The sequence below is a fragment of the Ceratotherium simum genome, chromosome 38 (genome assembly GCF_057802395.1).
Source record: "Ceratotherium simum simum isolate JZ-2026a chromosome 38, ASM5780239v1, whole genome shotgun sequence".
Classification (NCBI taxonomy): Eukaryota; Metazoa; Chordata; class Mammalia; order Perissodactyla; family Rhinocerotidae; genus Ceratotherium; species Ceratotherium simum.
This window is the reverse complement of record NC_141937.1, coordinates 6,115,681-6,138,381: the sequence shown is the minus strand read 5'-3', so window position 1 is coordinate 6,138,381 and position 22,701 is coordinate 6,115,681. Positions and strand designations below refer to the sequence as shown.

The following is a 22,701-nucleotide window of genomic DNA, read 5'->3' as shown; positions in this document are numbered from 1 at the left end:
TTCTTCATGTTGCAGATTGGGATACTATTAATACCTACCTCTTAGAGTTGTTATGAGGATTAAATGAACTCTACACATAGGTATTTACAACACTGTCTGGTATCCTAAACATTGGCATTTTTATTGTTGACATTGTTAGTATTGTTGTCCCAAACCATACAAATCAAAAAACCGACAGAATTCCAAGAAAAAATTAGCATGTCAACAGTCTTAGTAGGAGATTTTAGCTTCCTTCTCTAAGTAAGGTAAATATGTTTTAAAATGTTTGAGAAAGCCGTGAGATAGCTGCAATAAAATATTTAAACAGGCTGTCTTATCTTTCAAATCATTGCAAAAAAAAGTAAATGAAAAAACCTACGTAGCAAAACTTCAAAATAGAAAGGAAAAAGTAAATGAAAAACAGCCAGATACCAAAAAACATGACAGAAGTTAAACTAGACATAGCCATAAATGCGAATGACGTAATGTATTAAAATACAAAGCCTTAGATCATATAAAAGTACAAAATGTAATGATTTGCCACTTACAAGAGACATATGTAAAAGTGCCACAATAGGTTAAAAGAAAGGGAATTAGCAACACATATCAAAAATGTTACTAAAAATATACTACATATGTCCCTTTTATTATGAATTTGGGTTACAAGGTGAAATTATAGATAACAACATTGTACCTTTTGGAGCCATAGGATGTAGCAATAAATTTTTTAAAAATTGTACAAAATAATGTTCTAAAATGTTTTTCAATGCACAAAAATCCTTGAAAAAACTGTTATTAGATATATATTCCATAAACTTTTACTATGAATAAATTTTATGAATATATAAGGGATATAAAATAAATTGACATCTGTATATACTTCCATTTGGGATTCCTTTTCCAAGCTCCAGTTCCAATAGGGCATTTGAAACTTCCACTCTTGACTGCTTACTTTCTTGGTTGGCTGGGCAGTTCATGAGCAGACTGGAGACAGACCTCCTGCTGGGGGAACTGTAGGACATTTAACTCGCCCAGACTCACAGTAAACATTCAGGAATGTGGTGGGGTTCTTACCAGTTACACCCAGGAGCAGGCGGGCATGTGGCTAGAGAGTCCAGAACCCTGGAAAGGAGCTGAAAGGTATAGAAACCTCCTAATGTAAAAGAGAGTTTCTCTGAGGTCTTGATGGGCTCCTCACTTAATTATAAGGTGATAATTGGAAGCTCAGAGCATTTATAAGGGCTTGAAAACCAGGGAAATTGGCACCCCTGACTGGGAATGCTGCATCCTTTGCTCTGTAGGTATGTGGTATCTGCAATCTGAGTCTGTTGGCTTCTTTCCATCCATGATATCACCATCACTTCTGTCACCTTGCAAGTGGTAATTCCAGTCACATATACTCTAGACAGTGGAGGGCTCAAGAACAAATCTCCTACATGTGGACAGCTCCCAACACACCATTTCTTTTCTCAACTCGGGAATTTTAGTTCCCGTTCCCTCTTGGTGCTGGATACTGTGGCAAAGGTTTGCACAAGAGATCATGGAGGCATTATTGAGGGTGAAGGATATAGAAGTGGAAAAGGGACATGTCTCGGCTCCCAGCAAAAGCAGATGAGCGATTTGGGATATTTTGATTTTGAAGTGTCAATGGTCCATTCAGGTTCAGCCCACTGTATGTCTTCCCCATTTTTTCTTGATGGCACCACCATTCTACTTATCATCTAGGCTCCAGGGAACATCCACAGAATCATGTTTTACCCCTCACTGTTATATTGACAAGAATATATTAATGTGCATTTCCTTATTAGATACTTGTTAGAAATTGGGATGCTAATCTCTTTTCAACTGTTATTTTTTTCCATTTTATTCTTACATCTGTCTTTTCAGCATACATACTATAAAATTATTGACTCCTTTTCAATATTGCATTTGTGCCAAATGGTAAAAAATTAACCAAAAACCCCAAAACAAATACTGAAATGCTCCCACTGTAGATTATTTATGATTTTAATCTGTTAAGATTCCAAGGTCAGCGATTTTAACCTCACTGCTAATAGATTCAAGACATGATGACATACTTCAGGTAGTTAGATGAATTGGTTATAAAATCTTCCTGAAGTTCTGAAGAACTTGCTCCTTCTACTTGGTGACAGCTTTGTAGCTGGTCCAGCCGCCCTTTGCCACATTGTTGTTTCACACAGCTTTTCTTCTCTCTCCTTTCAGGTAGAAATTGAGAAGCTGGATTACCATCATTATCTGCCTCTGTTTTTTGATGGGCTCTGTGAAATGACATTTCCCTATGAGTTTTTTGCTCGGCAAGGAATCCATGACATGCTGGAACATGGGGGGAACAAGATTCTTCCTGTCATTCCACAGCTCATTATCCCGATAAAAAGTAAGTGAACAGGTGAAGAAGCATCCCTCAGTTTATATGATGCCACTTTTTGACAACTTGCTAATTAAGCAATAAAACGCAGCAGACTGAGGCTATCCCCAGGTTTGGGGGGAATTTTTAATAAATTGACATATGGGGCCAGACATCCTAAATCTGCTAATATTACCCCATCATTGATACTGCACTGCGGCTTAGCCACATAAATAAAGCAAATTGCATGGGGTTTACACTAATTTAAAATACTTCATAGTAATGACATAAGTGTTAACATTAATTTATACATTCAGAAGTAGCTAGAGGATGTGTCTTTGTATGTATACGCCGCCACTAACTTCCAAGTTCTTTTTAAATGACATCCCTAATTTTTAAATTACAATATAAACACAATTATGTTTAGTATCTTTTAGGTAATGGGATTTGTAATTTTAAGAAAAAAACATCTAGAATGGAGAAAAGATTAATGTTATTGAACACGAGATTTTTAATCTATGATAGGTTACCTGTGGGGGCTCTAGAGGAAGCTGTCACTGGCTTTTTCTGTTTGTCTGTAAATGAGATTATGCTTCCTTTCTATGGCCAAATTATTCCAGCGTGAGTCCCGTCGGACTAGCTGTCTGAAAGCAGCCCCCTGCAAAAGTGTTTCTGAGATTTTCACTGTTCAGTGCGACGGCCTCTGCTGGCTCCTGAACAAGCCCCTTAGTTGCTTCCAGTCCAGTCTCCTCACCTTGCTCTCACAGGCGCTGATGACCCAGGTAGTAGAGCCACCCTACTGGGACAAGACTCTGGGAGAGGATGGCTGGTTTCTCCTCCAGTCCACATGGCCAGGCCTGGCCTCCTCACCACCCACCGTCACCCCCAGATTCTGCGAGCGTCAGAGCTGCTGACCTGCATCGCTGCTGCGTTGCTGCTTCAGCTTTATTCTTCCTGCTGGTTGAAAGCAGAGGGATGCTGCCTGTGAGCATCTCATGAGTGGAGAAATCTCACCCCTTCCCAGCCAGGGCTGCCCCAGGCATTGCACCCACTGGATCTGGGCTCAACTGCCCCGTGACTTCAGAAGGATGAGCAGGTCCCTGCCTCCCCAACCCAAATTCACCTCATTCCCTCCTCCAGGATGAACCACTTCCCAGGATGATTGACAGATGCCTGCCTAGCCTCCTGGGATCTGGCCGAACCCCACCCTCTCTGTCTCAGGGATGCTCTTGCCATGCAGTTTGACCAAAACAAGAACAAAATAGTTCAACATTGGGTCATTTCCCCCAGTCTGGATTATTTAAACTTTTTTTTTTTCTTTGTGAGGAAGATTGGCCCTGAGCTAACATCCTTGCCCATCTTCCTCCACTTTATATGGGACACCTGCCACAGCATGGCCTGACAAGCGGTGTGTCAGTGCGCTCCCGGGATGCGAACCGGCGAACCCCGGGCCGCTGCAGCGGAGCACAGGCACTTAACTGCTTGAGCCACCGAGCCGGCCCCTGTATTATTTAATCTTATTCGTGGTGACTTTTTTATTGATTTGAATTAAGTATCATTAGAATTCTAGATCTTTGGCAGTTCTGTTGTCACTGTTTAAATTGAACCAACTTTGAAACTTGCTCTCATGTCTTTTGATTTCTGTAAGAGATCTGTAACTGACCACTCCAGATTTCCACTGTGACATACAAAGTGAAACCAAACAAGAGGACAGGCTACCTGCTGTGACAAGTGACATGGAAAGAGAAACAACTCTTTAAAAGGGACTTTATTAAACAACAGTTTCTCTCTCCCCTCATGCATCAGCTGGGTGAAGGACTGATCTCTAAAGGCCTTCAGGAAGGACATATAATACTGAGCCATAGTAGAACCTTTTCCAAATGTGATTTACTCTAACAGGTCACAGTTTTTGAATATGTTAAATTCTAGTTGAAATGCTCCATTCTCTAAAGGGTGATGACAAGTTTTATTGATAAACAAAAAAGACCCAGGACATTCTCCCCAGGAACTATCCTGAGAGTATATTTTCCTTTTCCTCCTACCCCCATCAGAATACCAACAGTCCACAGAAGCCCGTTCTTTTCTTTAAAATAAACTGTTCATGTTGGGATCACTGCCTTCTTCAGTGTCTCTCCCTCATGTCCCCATTGAAAACACCAAAGGGCAGAAAGAGAGTTTCTAAGTAATATTTTGGTTATACTGTTTACAATAAAAACATACCAAATTAGAATATTGTAAGCCAAGGTGAATTGATTTTCATTTTTGTTTTATCTGTATTTTGAAGATACTTAAATGAGTTAAGAGAGAAGTGATGTGTTCTGAGGACAAAATTGACAGTACACACAGACTGGAGCTCATTTGCTGATGAGTGAAAACATGATTAAGAACTTAGTAAACATGATTTGTCTGAGAATGTTAACTTTATATGAATTTGATAATTTAAGTTTCCAGAAGCAATGAAGATTTGTCTTGATAGATATCTTTGCTTGCCTTCCTGGGATTCTGCTATTATATACTGATCCTGAATCTAACTTGGTTTGCTTCTTTTCAATCAGTTTATGTTGCTAAAAGCCAAACTTTTCTTTGGAAGGAATACTGATTAACTATGTAAGATCATGCACAGTTACAGCACAGTGCGAACAACATTATGTGCATAAACTAAATCATTCAGGTGGAATTCTGGAATGAGGCTAATTGATCTAGAAGCAGATTGATGCACATAATTGGCATAACATATCAGCTGTGTGCACCTTATTTTCAAGTCATACTATTAGTATAATTTTTACTCTCTCCAGGGGCAAAAATTAACCTCATCATCACCAGCTATCAGTTCTCGAACAGCTTTTCTTGAATTCTAACTAATATCTATGAAGGCAAAGCAAAACATATAAACTCCCTTTGAAGCCAAGGATGGGGATTAGCTGCCTATCTATTTCTAGAATCTGGGGCTGATTTCACCTAATTATAATACTGATAAGACTAAAACAAGACATGGACACATTCAGTGGCTCTAGGATTTCTGATATGAAAAAAGGTAAGAGGACACTTTTCTTTCTCCTTGGTTCAGACCTCAAATTCTGTAATAACCCTAACAGTGTGCATCTAATGCCATGTTCCATTTATGTTGCTTTATGGCACAGCTACATTTGTCCCCCTTTCACGTCCACTTTATGGTTTGCACCTTCTTGAGTTATTCTGGGTCATAAACTCCAAAAAATGCCAGTATAAAGTAGTCAGGATTGGCAGTGGAGCACTGATTGCTGAGAGCAACTGCAAAACATTGTATGTGAGGATGAGATGAGAGGAGCCCTCTCGGCAGTGTGAACTGTGGATGGTAGATTTCCATTTACTCCATCCAGTTAGGAAAACATAAATCCATCAAAATCCAGCAGAGCAATACTAGGAAGGAGCCTCCAGAAGCTTTGCGTATTAAACTCAGAAGGGGATTCCAATAGTGGCCAGATGGACAGAGAGGCACCCAAGAACAACCTGCACGCTCTGTGTTTAGGAATCTCCCTCCTCAGTAAAACAAGAACAATAACAACAACACAGCCACATGGGGCCATTCAAAAAAGTTCCTACACACAGGGAAGGAAATATCTTGAACAATCAGAGGAAAAGAAAATGTCAACAACATTTAGCACAGGATCCAGAAGAATCTTGTAGAAACTTATTTGCCATCTGCAGGATTCAGGAAGATATGGCCTCTATAAAAGAGAAGCAGAAATCCACAAGAAGAGATGAGACTGAAATGAAATAAGCCAATGGTGAATGAGGGAAAGGAAACTAAATATGCCATCGTAGAATAAACACCTCCACGGAGGCATAGAGAACAATCCAGTGCACAACATCAAATTCTCCCTCAGAAAAGACTAGTATATAAAAACAAGGTGAGAAAAGAGTATAAATGAAGGACATAGGACACAAATAGGAACTAAAAGTTATAGGGGTTCCCAAGAGGAAATGTCAAAACAGCAGGAATGGGAAGGATAGGGACAGAGGGGATTGAAAGAAATGTTCTGAGATGGAAAATATCCCTTATTTTGCAGGTAGAAAACGCTTATTTAGTCTAAAGAAAATCAATGAAGAGAGATCCACATCTAGGCACGTGTTATCAAAAAGTTTAAATTATAAGATAAAGAAAAATCCTTCAAACATCTGGACAGAAAAAAAAAGCCTACTCATGAAGAAATAAAAATAACTGGGGCTAACACTTTTTGCAACAGTAAATTCTGGACAACAATGGAACAGTTTTTAGAGAACTGGGGGAGAAACAGTTTGGGTGCATTTCCTCCTGGTCATATGAGTGAGGACTCATGGACTCAGTAAGTGTAATGCCCACCTGCCCGGCACACAGAAGGTTGCTGAGGCTGTGCTCCAACTCTCAGAAAGCAAAGCAAAGTTAAGAACCCCAAAATGAGGATGTCATACTTTGAAAAGCAGTTAGCATTAAGAGCCACTAAATCTAGAGTTAAGTTTAAATAGTTGATAGAAAAGAGTTTCAAAACTGCATGAACTGTCAAATAATAATTTTGCAGTAATGCATGTAAAAATCCAGAGAAATTGGGTATAAGCCTTCAAAATCAGTGGAGAAGGTAAAAGTAGACAGCAAGGAAGTGCTAAGAGTCAAAGGAACAAAATAAAGTGAAAAAATGTGAAATCAAATATATCAGCTACAAAAATAAACTTTTAAATTGGTTTGTGAAAAATAAAATCTGAATATAAACTCTCTTTCTATATATAAAACAAAATAATACTTAAATATTTAAAAAACAAAAGGTATGTTGGGACAAATGAAAAAAAGAAGGCAGGAGTAGTTATTTTAATTTTAGAAAAGTAGAATTTAATGTAAAAAAGTTTCAAGTGTGTAAAGAGGATTGATTTATATTGATCAAAATAGTCACAGTAAAGATGTGATTTTCACGACCCTTTGTGCAAACCGTGACATCACATCTTAGAAACAACAACCAGCTGCTCATTTTTCGCCTCTAGGGGAAGAGTAAACCTCTTGACTGAGGGACAACAAGATGCTGGTCCTTCCTCCACTGCATCCAAAGTGGACAGCCTTCCTTCCCCCTATTCAATGTGCATACAAATCATCTGTAGACCTTGGTAAAATGCAGGCTCCACATCAGTAGATGTGAAATGAACCTGAGATGCAGCATTTCTAACAAGCCCCTAGTTGCTGCTGCTGCTGCAGGGTCAAGGTGAGGCTGACCAGAGCCAAGGTTGTGCTGGACACCCCAGACCCTCCCATAAGATCCTGAGCATGAGAGCATGGTGGCGGATGAGTTGGGGAGAAATAGATGAATAATCATTTTCTATCTTATATTTAGGGAATTGAGAGATGCTGCTTCATTCATGATGTGAATAATTAGAGAAATATAACTTAAAATATTTAGGCCTTGCAAGTAACCATTAATGGGGCCAGCTCTGCAGCCTAGTGGTTAAAGTTCAGCACGCTCTGCTTCGGTGGCCCATGTTTGGTTCCCAGGCATGGACCTACACCACTCGTCAGCAGCCATGCTGTGTCGGTGACCCACATATAAAATAGAGGAAGATTGGCAACAGATGTTAGCTCAGGGTGGATCTTCCTCAGCAAAAAAAAAAAAAAAAAAAAAAAAGTAACAATTAATGGATTAAAATAGATGGTATATCATGTGAAGTACTGGAGAAAGAAAAATGAAACATGGTCAATAAGGCAAAAACAAAAGATAAAAAGCCAAGGTAGCATGTGAAATATTTAAAAAAATAAGATGACAAAAGAAAAACCAAATAATCTGTTATGACCACAAATACATGAAGAAATAATGACTAATCCCAAGAAAAATGTCTTGGTTTGGGAACTTCTTTGAGAGCTTGTTCCCAGCCACATGGTTTTGGTGGGGACTGCCTGTCAGTAAGCAATTGAGCTCTGTTCCACAAATGCACATTCTTTCTCCCTCCATCCTTTCAATATAGCTGTACCACAATTTTGGTTAAATCGATAATCAGTTGTTATGCTATTGTGATCACATAAATACTGTTCACTGCGAATCACACGTCTGCTATGATTACATTTCTTTCCCTAGACAACTTGTTTTTGTTAGCATTGATAATTGCCTCTTGTTTTCTTTGCTTGATTTGAATATACTTACTTTTTTTCCCCCAAATATTTCAGGATCTAGCAAATTAATATTATTTTCCAGGTGTTCATAACATCAGATAACCTATTGATTTTCTTTCTTTTTTTGGAGACGTACATCCTTGCACCCTCCATCTTTCTGCTCTAATCTGAACTAAGTGGCCTGACACTTCCCCTTACTCCTCTTTCATGTTTAATATCTTTTTTGTTAGCTGTTTGTCTTATTTTCCTCATCATTTTTATGGTGTACATCTTCCAGTAGTTTTCTGTAAGTACAAGAGAGGTATATTTTTTAGCTCTTGTTTATCCGAAAATTCCACTATCACACTCGATTTTTAGTTTGGCTACGTTGAAAATCGTTTTCATGCAGAATTTTGAGGTCTTGTCTCAAGTTCTTACACTGGTCTGAAAATCTATGCTGTTTGAGTTTCTAGTCATTTGCCTGTGGCCTGTTTTCTGCAATCTCTGAAAGCCTTCTGGATTGTCTCTTATCTTTATTGATGTGAAATTTCATGTTGATTCACTTTACTGTGACTGTGTTTTCATCCATTGTTCTGGAAATTTCAATTTGAAGACATTTATCTTCCAGCACTAGAAACTTTTCATGTATTATTCCTTTAATAATATTTTCCCTCTATTTTCTCTTACTTCTCTGTAATTCCTGCTAATGATATATTACACTTCATGGGTTGATTCACTAATTTCTTTATCCTTTTGCTCACAATTTCCAACTCTGTCTCTTAGTTCTACTTCCTGGGAAATTTCCTTGACTTGACCTTCCAAAAATTTGATTGAATATTTTGTTATTATTATAATTTTCCTTTATTCTTATTGTTCCTTTTAAATAGTATTTTGTTCTCTTTTAGGAATACATTGTGTTCATTCTCTTATCTCTTTGTGATATCTGTTTCAGATTTGTAGGATTTTGGTGTTTGTGTTTTTTTTTTTTTTTTTTGCTTCCTGTCTTATTACATCCTTCCTTCACTCATTCAGTAACAATGAACTTCCTCTTTATTACCTTTGAAGACTTTCTTTATCCTGCATATAGATGAACAGGGTAGTATACTGGTTGAGAGCACAGACTATGGAATCAGACTGCCCAGCCTCGAAGCTTGGCTGCATTGTTTGGTCGCCGTGGGACCTGAGGCAAGTTGCTTTATCCCATGGGGCATTGCTGCCTGATCTATACATGGTGATAATATTATGCATGTATATTATCTCTTTTATTTATTAAGTCAGACGGTGGTTTCTGTATCTTATGTTTTGTATGGTTTTTTAAAGGCCTTACCTTATTTCTGTTTAAGTTTATGGTTTATAAATTTTGATATAGTAGATTTATTTGTTTTCCTTAAGTTTTTTGTTTGTTTTGCTTTTATAACATCTTCAGTTACACACATATTACTTTTATTTTCATTGTTCCTCATTTGGTAATCACCACATGTAAGGCTATGATTTTGCTTCTGTGTACAGTTTTGATTTAATTCCATTAATTTTGCTATGTTTCTCCTTGCCACTAGATTGTAAATAGTTTGTATTTGTAGTTTTGATGATTTATTTGAACAAGGGTAATACAATAAAATTTCCAATTATTTAGAGATGCAGTTTTCCTTGTTATTTTATTGGTATTTGTTGCTTTATGACAAGAGAATGAGGCCTTCCTTCTAATTACATTTCTTTTTTGGGAAGTTGCTGAGGTTTTTATTAGGCTGTAAGAATACTCAATTACTGTCATCATGGAGGCTGAAAAGAAAGTGAATCCTCTCTCTATATTATATAGATCTTAATATATATTTATTCTATCAAATGTATTGATAATATTCAAATAATTTACATATTATTTTTTTTCACAATTTATTAAGCCAAAAACTAAGAAAATTATGTTAAAGTTTTCTACTACAATAGCAAGAAAACCATCACAACCAATATGTCTTGAAAGCTTTCAATGGGCTAAGTGCTTTCCTGGAATCATAGCATTCAATCCTCACATCAACCCTAGGAAGCAGCTACTATAATCCTTATTTCACGGGTGACAAAACTGAGGCATGTAAAATTCAAGAAACATGTCCGTGCTGTACAGTTACCAAATGGTAGAGTCAAAATTTGAAGCACATCTGGACCTCCCAAGGTTCTTCTGTTCTTTACCAAAACTCAGTGCTGTGTCTACCACTGCAAATGACTTTTTTTAAGCACACATAGAACATTTACAAAAATTAACCATATCCTGGGCCATAACACAAGTCTCAAAAAATATCAAAGCATGGAAATCATACAAAGTCATGTAACCAAAATGTAATTTATGATAGAAATCAATTTTTAAAGCAGTAACTAAAACATTTCCATATGTTTTGAAATTAAGACACATACTTCTAAATATCCCATGGGTCAAATAAGTAATTATAATGAAGTTATAAAGAATTTTAACTGCACAATAATGAAAACATTACATAAAAATTATATATTAAAAACTTACAAAAATATTGTGTCAAAATATTACCAAAAATTACATATTGAAATCTTACAAAAATATTACAAAAATTACATTAAAATATTTACCACACGCAACATGGTAAAATATTATTTAGAAGGAAAATATATAGCCTTAAACGTGGTTTCAGGAAAAAAAAGTAGTAAATATCCATCTCAATAAGTGACAGAAAGAACAATAAAAGAAAGTCAAAGGAAGAGTAAATTGTTAGGATAAAATCATAACAAAATAAAATAGAAAACAGCCATGCAATTGAGAGAATCAAAAACCAAATGTTGATTGGTTCCTTGAAATGGCTAATAAAATTGATAAACATTTGGCAAAGCTTATAAATAATAAGTGAGAGAAGGCAGAAAGAACCAATATCAGAAACGAAAAAGGGAATGTCGTATAGACCCTACAGATATTGAAGATATCATGATAGGAGATTATGAACAACTTTATCCCTAAAACTTTGAAATTTCAATGAAATGGTCAAATTTTTGGAAAATGTAGCTTACCAAAACTGACATCAGAAAAATAGGAAATAAGTTAAAATACAAACAATAATATAACAAATGAAGAAATTAACTTGGTAATTAAAATCTCCCACACAAAGACAACTCAAGGCTCACATAGCCTCCCTGGTTTGTTGTGCCAAACACTTACAGAAAAAATAATTCAAGTCTTGAACAAATTTTCTCAGACAATAAAAACAGAGAATATACATTTTGACTCATTTTATGAGGCTAGCACAACCTTGGTACTAACAAGGACATTACAAGACATTATGAGAAGGAAACTTCCAGGACAATCTCATTCATGAACATCAATGAAAATTTTCTAAACAAAATTACTATCAAACTGAATCCACCAATATATAAAAATGGTAGTACATCAGAACAGAGTTTGTTTTATTTTAGGAATATAAGATTGGCTTAACATTAGAAAAAGCAATTGATACAATTTGTGTAAGGGTAAAAATTAAAGGGTAAAAATCATATGATCATGATCATCTCAAATGATGGTAAAAAGCATTGAATAAATTTCAATATCCATTGTCTTTTTGAAACAAACTAAGAATAGAAGAGAATTCTCTCTTCCTGATAAAGGGAATTTTATCATTCAGAATAGGCTAGGTTATGTTGAAATAACAGCCAATCTCCAAAATCAAAAGCTTAAAACAGTGAGTGACTTAAAATAAAGGTCTGTTTCTCACATGTGCTTCATGCCTATTTAAGGTTGTCAAGGGGCTCTGTTTATTGTAGTTGCTTATGGCCCCTGATAGATGTTGCTGGTCATAGCACCAGAGGAAGCAAGAACTCAGAAGAGTCTCTCTCTGGTGATGAAATGCTCCATCCTGGAAGTAACATATTTCACTTCTATTCACTACTCATTGGCCAGATCTAGTCCAGAGCCCATCCAACCTCAATGGGCCCAGAAAATGCAATCCTACCATAGACATTATGAATAACATGTTTTAGAGTCTCTGGCTTCTGTTATATTCTTTTGAAGAATGTCAATTCTAATTCTGATACATGATTAACCTGTTAAACACAAACTCCAAACTTCATCTCCCATGTGGTGAACAGCAGCCAAAGTTCTTTCATCTTCCATTCTTTCAACTCCTAGCTTCTGCTCATCATCTGGGCCTACTGGGATCTCGCCCGTGTGTGTAATCCTTAGAGGGCAGCTAAGGCAGAGTTTTCATGCAGATTTTTAGTGTACCTCCTCTGTGGGTCTCTGCCTTCCAGGATCCCCTCCCTCTAATTTTCTACCTGCTGTGCCAGCCCAGAACTTTCTCCTCTGACACCTCAAGCCAGTATACTTGCTACTTCCTTCTCCCAGGCCACTCACCTTAGCTCTAAGGCAATAAGCTTTCAACTCATAAATCTTACCTGGCACACTGCCATCTTTCAAGGACAGGCTCCCCTCCAGTTTCTGCCTACTTTAAATTCTTTGGCATGACATTCAAGGATTCCCGTTAAATATCTGGCTGCAAATTATGTTTTCAACTTAATTTCTTACTATTTCTTTTCACACATTCCAAGCTTTAGCCAAACTGATTGTGCCCTAGGATTTGCCTTACACTCTTCTAATTCTGTACCTTTGCTCTCTTTCAGGAATGCCCATTCTCACGTCCCCAAATGCCTACATGTTAAAGGACCTTCAGTGCCTGCGTCCAGTAGGAATGTTCCTGTAGAGCCTCTTCTGATTCTCCTCTCCCTCCCTACCTTCAACTCCAGTCCTCTCCCCACCCCTGCCTTCCCTCTCCCACAAAACTTTGTATCTTCTTCTCTTACGTCACTTAGAATATAGTGTTAGAAAGTAATGTATTCCCACAGCATCTAATGTGCTGGCTAGTACATGATAGATGCATCAAGATATTTGCAAAAGTAATTTAATCAGGTACATATCTGCCATCCATACTGAAATTTGTATAGGTGTCATAATCGAAAGTGTGAAGTGGCCATTTGGGCTTGCCACTGTACTGCATATTATATAAAAACTATCTTGTAAGAATCCCTAATATGAAACAGCAAATAAAGACTATAGTGTACGATGCTTTCCATTTATTGGAGAAATTACTTAAGTGATGAGAGTAAATTTTTGTTTGTCCATCTATATTCTTTTATGTGAGTCTTTTTGTTCATGAGCAGTAACATACATTTGTGAGATAGTCTACTGGGAGGCAAGGCAACTCTGGCTGCTGAAGAATTAAAGAAATACAACTGATCTACAAATAGACAGGACATAAGACAGTGGCCTCATTAGGAGAGCTCTAATGAGTTGAGGTCACCCAGCTAGAAAGGACAAACATGCACAGACACAGCTGAAGAAACTTGAACAATAACATTTTAAAAAGCAGAATATTCTTGTTAAAGAACACTCAATGGAAAAAATATATATATACACCAAGTAAGGATAAAATAGGAGAATCCATATCACAATGCAAAAAATGTTTTGAGAATTCTATTTAATTAGAAAGGAGCAAGTAAAACTGAAATGCATTATCCTTCATTTATTATCTAAGAATTTTACTTACCTATCTTGAAATTTTCCAGGTAAATTGTTTCAGAAGTGATAATAACTATTTAAAAAAGTAATTTTTAATTTAAGAAGAAAAAAATCTAATTTGTTCTGAAAATATGGAAAAGAAATGTATTACTCAGCATTATTTTGGTTACAAGATACAAAAAGAAAACTAATTCAAATTGTCATAAACAGTCAGGTTGGCTTAGTAACTCACAAAACTGAACAATTCGGAGGTGAGTCTCGTTTCGGGCTCAGTTTAATATGGTGGCTCACCATTGTCACTCTCTGCTCTGTTTTATGCAAGGTCGTCTTAAAGTGGGGTGCTTCTTGGTCTCAGGGTGCTCTGAGTAGATACTGGGACTATGTGCTTACTTATTTACACCTGTAGGAAAAGGCAAGTGTCATTGTCCCTGAATTTCCAGAAAAAGTGAAATGATTATACCAGCCAGGGGCACATGCCAGCTTTGAACTGTGGTCAAGGGGGATGGAACATGCTGACTTGCTTAACCCAGATCATAGAACCTACCCATAGTAAGGTTAGGGGAAGGGAGAAGAGTTTGTGTCCCAAGATAACGTGAATTCTATGGCAGAGACATTTACTGAACACTAAATATCTATCTGCTCCCCAGCATCTCTCGGTTATACAGAGACTAACTCATGGTACTAACTCTGCCAATGGGCTGTGAATGGAAGAGCTGTGTGCTCCCTTCAAACTAAGCGTTTCAGAGCCAATGCACAGTCCTCTAACTCTCTCTTCTCCCCACCCCACGTTGACCTGAATTGGATACCTACCATGAATGAGAAATGATCCTTCTGTGTAAAGCCACTGCAATTTTAGAGTTAAACTATTGCTGCAGCAAACTTAGCCTGTACTGACCAATTCAGATTCCCAAATGAGAATCTATAGCTATTGAGGGAAATGGAATCTGGAATCTTATAGCTTAAAACCTCCATTTTCTGAGGAAGTCACCTCAATCTTGTGAACCTTCAGTAGCTGATGCTAAAGACCCTCTTTCTCTGTCCACTTTAAAAATTAGTGTGGCCCTTGGAAAGGCTCTGGACCTGGCCCTGGGTTCTAGAGCTGGCTCTACCGTTTTGTGCAAATTAGTCCAACTCCTTGAGCTCAGGAGATGAGTCTTCATCTCCAAAATAAGAGAATGAATACATATCTCAGAGAGTTGTTGAGATCATTAAGTCAGGTCATGTAGAAATGCCCAGGTCAGGTGATAAGCAGCCTTATTAAATGATAAGTGTTGTGTTGAATGAATATGAGCAACCATAGTCAGATGAGGTTGTAAAATCCAGCTATCTGATGGTTCCCGTCTCTCTCCCTTCCTCTCTATCCATGTTTCTCACACTTAATCTGTCAATTACCTTACCACTTTTAATTCCCCATAAAAGAAAGTCACAATGTAAAAACTGGTGTCACTTTACTTGAATTCCTATACAGAAATAACATCTTAGTAGATGCAAGTAGATAGCAATCTGAGGCAGAGGTTAGGCATCCTCAGAAGTATTTGAACAGTTACCTGGTCACTTGCCAGAGGAAAGATTCCTTCTGGACCTGTGAGGGAGAATCAACATCAGTCCATGCCCTGTATGAATAAGGAAAATGAGTCAGATCCAAAACAAAAATGATGGGAATGGAGATTATAGTTGTCCATGCCATAAAGGAACAATAGGATAAAAGAGAGAAAAAGCCAAAAATAGCAATATTGCATTTTCACACTGAATTCACCATGTATTGGCTGTCCCTTTCCTGTTCTCAAATAAACAAACAAATTCTATCACTCTGGTCAAAATCCTAACTCTACCACATACCAGCTATCAGACAAGTTAACCACTTTGAGGCTCAATTTATAAAATTGAGATGAGAACAGCACCCAACTTATGGGTTATTTCAGTGAATAAGTGAAATAATACATTTCAAGCTCTTAGCAGAGCACATGGTGTAAGTGTGATAAATGGTATCATTGTCATCATTGTTATCATCATCATCATGACCACCGTCATCATTCTCTATCTTGATCACGGTAACAGTTTTTGGTCACACAGGCTAAAACCGCATCTTGGGAATCTTCAACCCTCCACAGGAGGGCTGAGCTCTAGTCAGGGAATAACACTACTGCAAAGTGTCACTTGCTTTTTCAGAAGATGCCAGCAAACCCAGCTCCATCATGATGACATGTTCCTTAAGAACAAACCACTTAAACTGAGGACCCAGCAGGTATCTAGTCTGATTGCTCAAAGTCTACACTAGAGTCTGTGTTCGCTGTGCAGCTCTGAATATTTCTCCTGAACATGCTCTAAGTCTGGCCCCTGTGTCCACCAGGACTTGGGGATGCTGGGAGGAAGTGGGGTCTGAGCCCATAGGTCTTGGGCTCATGCAAACTGGATCCCAGTTTGCCATTAACTACTTGGTATGGTTTTGGCCAATTAATTCTTTCCTCTCTCTCAAGGCATTATAAAACTGACTGCCCAGAAATAATGTAAGGATTAATAGATCATACAAGTAGAATGTTTAGCACAATGCCAAATCAAGGTGTAATAATAGTAAATTATGATTTTTACCTCCTTGGTATTCTTTCATGGTCACATCTCTACAGACTTTCTAACTTTGAGTCATCACAAAATTGATAGATTTGGATTCTATGACTTTCATCCAAGTTACAATAAAAACGTTAGATGGAAACTGGACTAGGTCAAGCATAGACCCCTGCAGTATCCCAGTAGGGACTGTGCAGGTTGATACCAAGCCATTAGTGCATATTACTTGGATTCAATTTTTCACACACTAAAAAAAAGAAAAAGCCTAACTCTTTAACCATTTCTGTATGTTGCCTACAAGAGAGGTCTTGCCAGATGCCTTGCCAATGTAAGTCTGTTTATGATCTCCTTTATGAGTAAACTTATTAGAATACGTGAGATAAGCTTGGCCTAACTTATTCCAGGGAGCTCACTCTGGCTCCTAGTAATCACCGCTGTTTTCCTAGGAGCTCTCAAATCACTTGCTTATATAATCAACCCTAGAATTGTACCAGATGTTGGTGGTCAAGCCTAGCATTGTGTAGTTTTTCAAACTCCTTCTTTCGGGAAGAAAGGGCTACTCTTTCTTGGAAATTGATATATTTATCCATGTTGTATTTTGTAGGACAGCTGCCAACTTTCTTGTTTTGTGAAAAGCCTGTGTGTATTATATCCTCCTTAATAGTCCACTATTTCTACTATCTTAAAGCTATGGCAAATTGAGACACCTTTTCTTAACAAAAGGGAGAAACAACGGTAGTTCTTAGAAGTAGTGCTTGCTTGTTGCAGCCGGTTGTCATTTGGTTTTACTCTAAGAATGGCACCAAGGCTGGCTAACTCCTTCCTTTGGTCATCGTTGCATCTGCCACCCCAGTCCTTCAAGTTGAACTGAGCCAGCGGTCTAGGGAAGGGGGAGCAAGCTGTTCCAAAGAGACTCATTGCCTTCTAACGAAGCAGGGCATTTATGATAAATTTACTCTCAGTTACTGTTAGAGGAATTCAATATGTATGAGAGCAAATGCAGGCCCAATCTTGGTTGCAAGAAGATTGGAAAGGAGTATGTTGGGTTACACTGTTCTTCAGGTTCCTTTACGTCTAGAAAGTTGTGAGTATAAAATAGATCATGCTAGTGACTGTATCGTTGAGATCATTTTGGTAACTGAATACTTTCATTTATTTAAAAAAATAATATTAATTATGTACCTATCTTTAAAACTAAGAATTTAATGGAAAGAGAGGCCAAACATGCTCATCAAATACTAAATTGTATTCTATGGTTCTGGGATCAGAATATATTCTTATCTATTGAAAAAATTAACCACTTGTAATGATAAAGCTTTGATGGAAAATCTAAATGTTGCATAAAGTTAGTTCTTTTCTGTATGGGATGAAAGAGAAATTGATGCTTTTTTAAGGTAACACTTAGTGGAAAACAATGAATTAAAGAAAATATAGTAACCCTTACTATAGGCTTACTCCGTGTTCATAAGAGCTGAGCTAAGTTGTGATGCTTTAGTTGGCAAGAATGTGAGAAATCAGGCCACATCACATTTATTTAGCAATTGAGTTCTGTTTTGGAAGAAGAAAAATTTCTACAATTCTGAAACCTAAATTTGGGTTGAAAACATATTGTGAATTCAGAAATTAATAAATTATACAGTTAGTGCCCCTCAACTAGCAAAATTTATATCCTTTTCAATCTAATTTGACTAATATGATATTGAGCCCACCAATCTCAAATATTAATAAAATATTTTAACTTCAGAAAAAAATAATACTTAAAATACATTGATATGTCTATAATAATCAAATTCATAGAGAACAAAGGTAGATTAGAGTTTACCAGAGGCTGGAGATGAGAAGAATGAGGAATTTGTGCTTAATGGGTATAGAGTGTCTGTTTTGGGTCATGGAAAAGTTTTGGAACTAGATAGTGGTGATAATTGTACAACATTGTGAATATAATGTATACCACTGAATTGTAGACTTAAAAATGGTTAAATGACATTTTACTTTATATATATTTTACACAATAAAATAATCATTTAAGATATCAAAATAAATAAGAATGATTCAAAAACTAAAATATCTACTCTTAGCATTATAACCCTATATTTTCTTTTAGAAATTCTGTTCTCTATTTGACAAAAAATAAATATTGGAAAGCAAAGTAAGGGAATTAAGTTAATTAGTTATAAATAAATATACAAAAATCATAAGCTTTTCTGTATGTATTATCAATAATTTTTAGAAGGCATGTTGAGATAAAATGATCTTACACAAATAGTAACAAAATATAAAATTCCTTTGAGAAAACTTTAAAAAACTATGCAGAATCTACGTGAAAAACACTATAAAGATTTTCTAAGGAGCTTAATTAAAGACAAAAGAAATTGAAGAGATACAAGTCCCCAATGAAAAGATTCAATAGTAAAGATGACAGTTTTCTCCAAAATTATTCTGTAAATTTATTGGAATTTTTATCAAAGTGCCAAGCATATTTTTTAATCTGACAAATTATTTTAAAGTTTATCTCAAAATATAAATGGTTAAGAACAACCAAGAAAATATTGAGAAAGAATAAAGAGAGAGTATTTGAATTCTGCTACATTAAAACTTACAAAGTTACAATCATAAAGAATAATATTTTTAGGGAAATATGAAAAATGTATTGATAATTTTTTTAAAAGCAGTGTAAAAAGAATGTTTTTTTTTAAAAAATGAAATAAGATCTTGTGTCTGCATATGACTATGGAAAAGATAGTCTCTACTGTTAGCGTCCGAGTATACAAATTTCCAATATTTTCTCTGTTTACTTTCTTATAGTGAAAATATGCTTTTAACCTACTTCTTTACTCATATCTTATAAACATTCTTTTTTCTTTTTTTATTAGATGACTTTAATAAATTTATGATTTTTCCATTGTATGGATGTACTAGAGTTTACTTAATCTATTGTTTTTGGAACATTTAGATTGTTTCTAATTATAAATAATACTATTTATAGCGTCTTTTCTATAACTCTTTCTGCACAGCTGCATACTTTCTTAGACTAACTGCCGAGACCTGAAATGGCTGGGTCAAATGTGGTATGCATATTACCCTAGAAAGGTTGTAATGGTCTATAATACGGTGTCGTGAGAGTGCCTCTTTATCCCAATCCTGTTTCCATCACTGAGTATTAAATTTTCAAAAACTTTTAGTTAATATGATATTCAAAATTATAAAGTAGTTTTATTTCACTTGATTACCAATGAACTTTAACATTCTAGAATAGTGATGGTTCATTTACATTTATTAATTTGTCTATTATCTATTCCTATATTTTGCCCATTTTTAATTAGCAGATTCAGCCTTTTATTGGTTTGTGATAGCTATTTGTATATCAAGAATGTCAACGTTTATAGCATATGTCAAAAATATTTTTTAGAATTTATTGTTTGCTTTTTCATTTTGTTTGGTGTTTCTAGTTTTGAAAGAAGAGGTAGAAATGTTTCCATTTTTCCTGATTTCACAATAGGGAATCATATCTAATAGAAAATATTCTCACTTTGCAAAAATCATAGCAATAGTGGATTTTATACTTGAGAAAATCATGTGTGTAACTTATAACCATCTAAGATGAATGTTTTACCACTTTGACTTTAAATTATTTTTTCCTTGTTCTTCAGCAATTTCTGCATATCTGGAGGCCCTAACTTGTTGATTATACTTGAAGGCAGTAAGCAGTACAATAGAAATCCAGTTTTCTGAATAGAAAGTTTCCACTGGTTGATCTATAATGTCAGTAGATTTCTATGTTATACCCTTTTCAAAACCTTAAATCTTGAGTTCAAAGTCCTCACTTATGTCTTGACAATAGCTTTCAGGCCCATCAACACAAGAATAAACACAATTCTTCTCTTTCAAGCTACAGAATAATATTCTCTTTATATCTGTTAACATAGTTTTTCAAAGGAAAAGAACTTTGTTTCCAAAAAAAAATCTCTTTTTTATTTAATGCCATTGGGACAGTAAGAACAAAAAGACTTCTAACTTAATGGTTTGTCTTAATTCCCCAAGAATGAGGAAGAAAAATAGAGGAACTCAAGTGGAAATGGGCAATGTAAAAAAATCTCTCTTGGATAAAGTTAAGGGGCTTTTGTAGGGCATACCCTGGCTTTATTTCACAGCAACTGCAGAGGTTTTAGAGCCATTCCTGGTCATTTAGGAGGACTCAGAGTTCCATTTTAGATATCATTAAGAGTATTGATTCCAGCATTTTTCTTGTCAGTCATTGACAATCCAATAACATTTATCACAACCACATTAATTCAATTGGGGTTGCAATTAAATGAAATAATAAGAATTTCCTAGTAGCTATTATTACTACCCATGGTGAGACAGATCGTTAATTTATCCCCAAGTGATCAATTAGTTATAGGCATAAACCTAATATAGGTATAAACACATAGTCATAAACCTAATCAACAAAAGTTTATGTTATTATTACTCATATATATGTATATATACACACATGTGTAAAGCTCACTCCTTAATCGATATATTCTATATGGCAAAACTCTTCTTTAACATTGGTAGCAGATGAGCATACTCTATCCTGTTTTATTGCAAGCTTTGGCATGTATACCCTAAGAGAAGAACACTGTGATAAGCCAGCATTTAGTAGACAAAATGAGTAGTAAAATCTTTTCTGCAATCACCAGATGGGCTCTACCCATGCTCCGGTAGCTATCTCTTCTAATACCTTCAGTAGGTTTTCCTACTTGTGACTTTATAGTGTCAACAGAAAGGCTTTCTTGAAAAAAACAAAACACAAAAAATGGAATGAGAATTATGTCCACCCAATTTTACATTTATTTTAATATGTAAAAAAAAAACCAACAAACAACACATCCATGTGGTTCTGTTTCAATGTCTAATCCTTTCTCACTAAGGAGTTTATAAAACAGTTAGCTGGATGTGGCTGTGAGTCCTTTTTAAAAAGTGGAGTGAGACAGAGGGATGAGTAGAGAGAAAAGGCAGAAACCCAGGATCTTAAACATCTGATTCGGTTTGCTTGATGAAGCAAGAGGGGACCTAGAGATCTTTTAGCTTGGGAAAAAGTACTACAGCCTTACCCTCCTTTTATACACATCTACACACATCCACAGACTTCTTCTCATCACTTATAAATGATTCCAAGAAAAACATATATGCAATGATAAACCATTTAGAAGACTATTGTTGTGCTCTCTGGGGCTTTGGTCCCACATCTCTAAGTAGATCTTTATCCTTATGAGCTGGAGTAGACCTTGTGGTAAGAAGGACTCCTTTATCCAAAAGGGGTCAGTCTCTAGCATGCTGTTCCCTCTCCTGGAATACTCTTCACCTAAGTAACATCTGTTCATCCTTTGGGTCTGTCTCTGTGTCTGGGAACCTTCCCTTCTCTCTAGACTGGGCTGGATGCCCCTTTCTATTTGCTGTTTAAATACCCTATTCTTCTTAAGAATACTCATCACACTTACAAGATTTGTTTAATATCTTCTTCCATACTATACTTTAAGTCCCAGTGGGATAAGCACAATGTCTGTCTTTTTCACTTCTGTATCTCCAATTCCTAAAATAGTGACTGGCACATAATACATTCTTAATAAATATTTTAATGAATAAGATTAAGTAAACTAATAAATGTAAAGTGCTCAGTTTAACTCCTGGCATATAGAGGTGCTCAGTATACGTTAGCTACTAGTATATGAACCATCACACAGATCTGTGCCGTCCTCAAACCTAAACACATTGAGCTTCGTTGATAGACTTTTTGAAAGTATGTCCACTGTCCATAATCCCCAGAACTACATTTCTGCAGGCTTCCGGTTCTCTTCTGTTAAACTGAGCTGGGTCAGGAGGGAGGGGGTGGTAACGCTTGGCTTCCTGAAAAGACAAAACAACCCTTACATTGGATAATACCAGAAAAAGAGCCACTGTGAGACAAGCAACTTGCCCTTCTCCGTCTCACCTTCCCATGGTTCTCTGAAGCTCTGCTCTTAAAAATCTCATTACTATGGCTTTTAGGCTAAATTATAGCATTCTATTTTTAGTTGTTTTTTCAGAATATATAGTATGGCCTACAATGTACCTAATGCTGTAGTAATGAGCCAACATGAAATTGAATTCCATAGGTATACTTAGGTTGCTTCTCTGAGTTAAAGCTGAGCCATCTCTATG

The 22,701-nt window shown here is 36.3% G+C and overlaps 1 protein-coding gene across 2 annotated transcripts in view; it reads left to right on the top strand.

Annotated features, from left to right (window-relative positions):
* PACRG (parkin coregulated) overlaps positions 1 to 22,701 on the top strand; it is a 481,211-nt gene that overhangs the window by 262,469 nt on the left and 196,041 nt on the right. For both annotated transcript variants that reach the window (XM_004440544.2, XM_087425049.1), the window contains exon 3: positions 2,203 to 2,374. In XM_004440544.2, the coding sequence (XP_004440601.1) occupies positions 2,203 to 2,374 (172 nt within the window). The remainder of the gene's footprint in view (positions 1 to 2,202; positions 2,375 to 22,701) is intronic.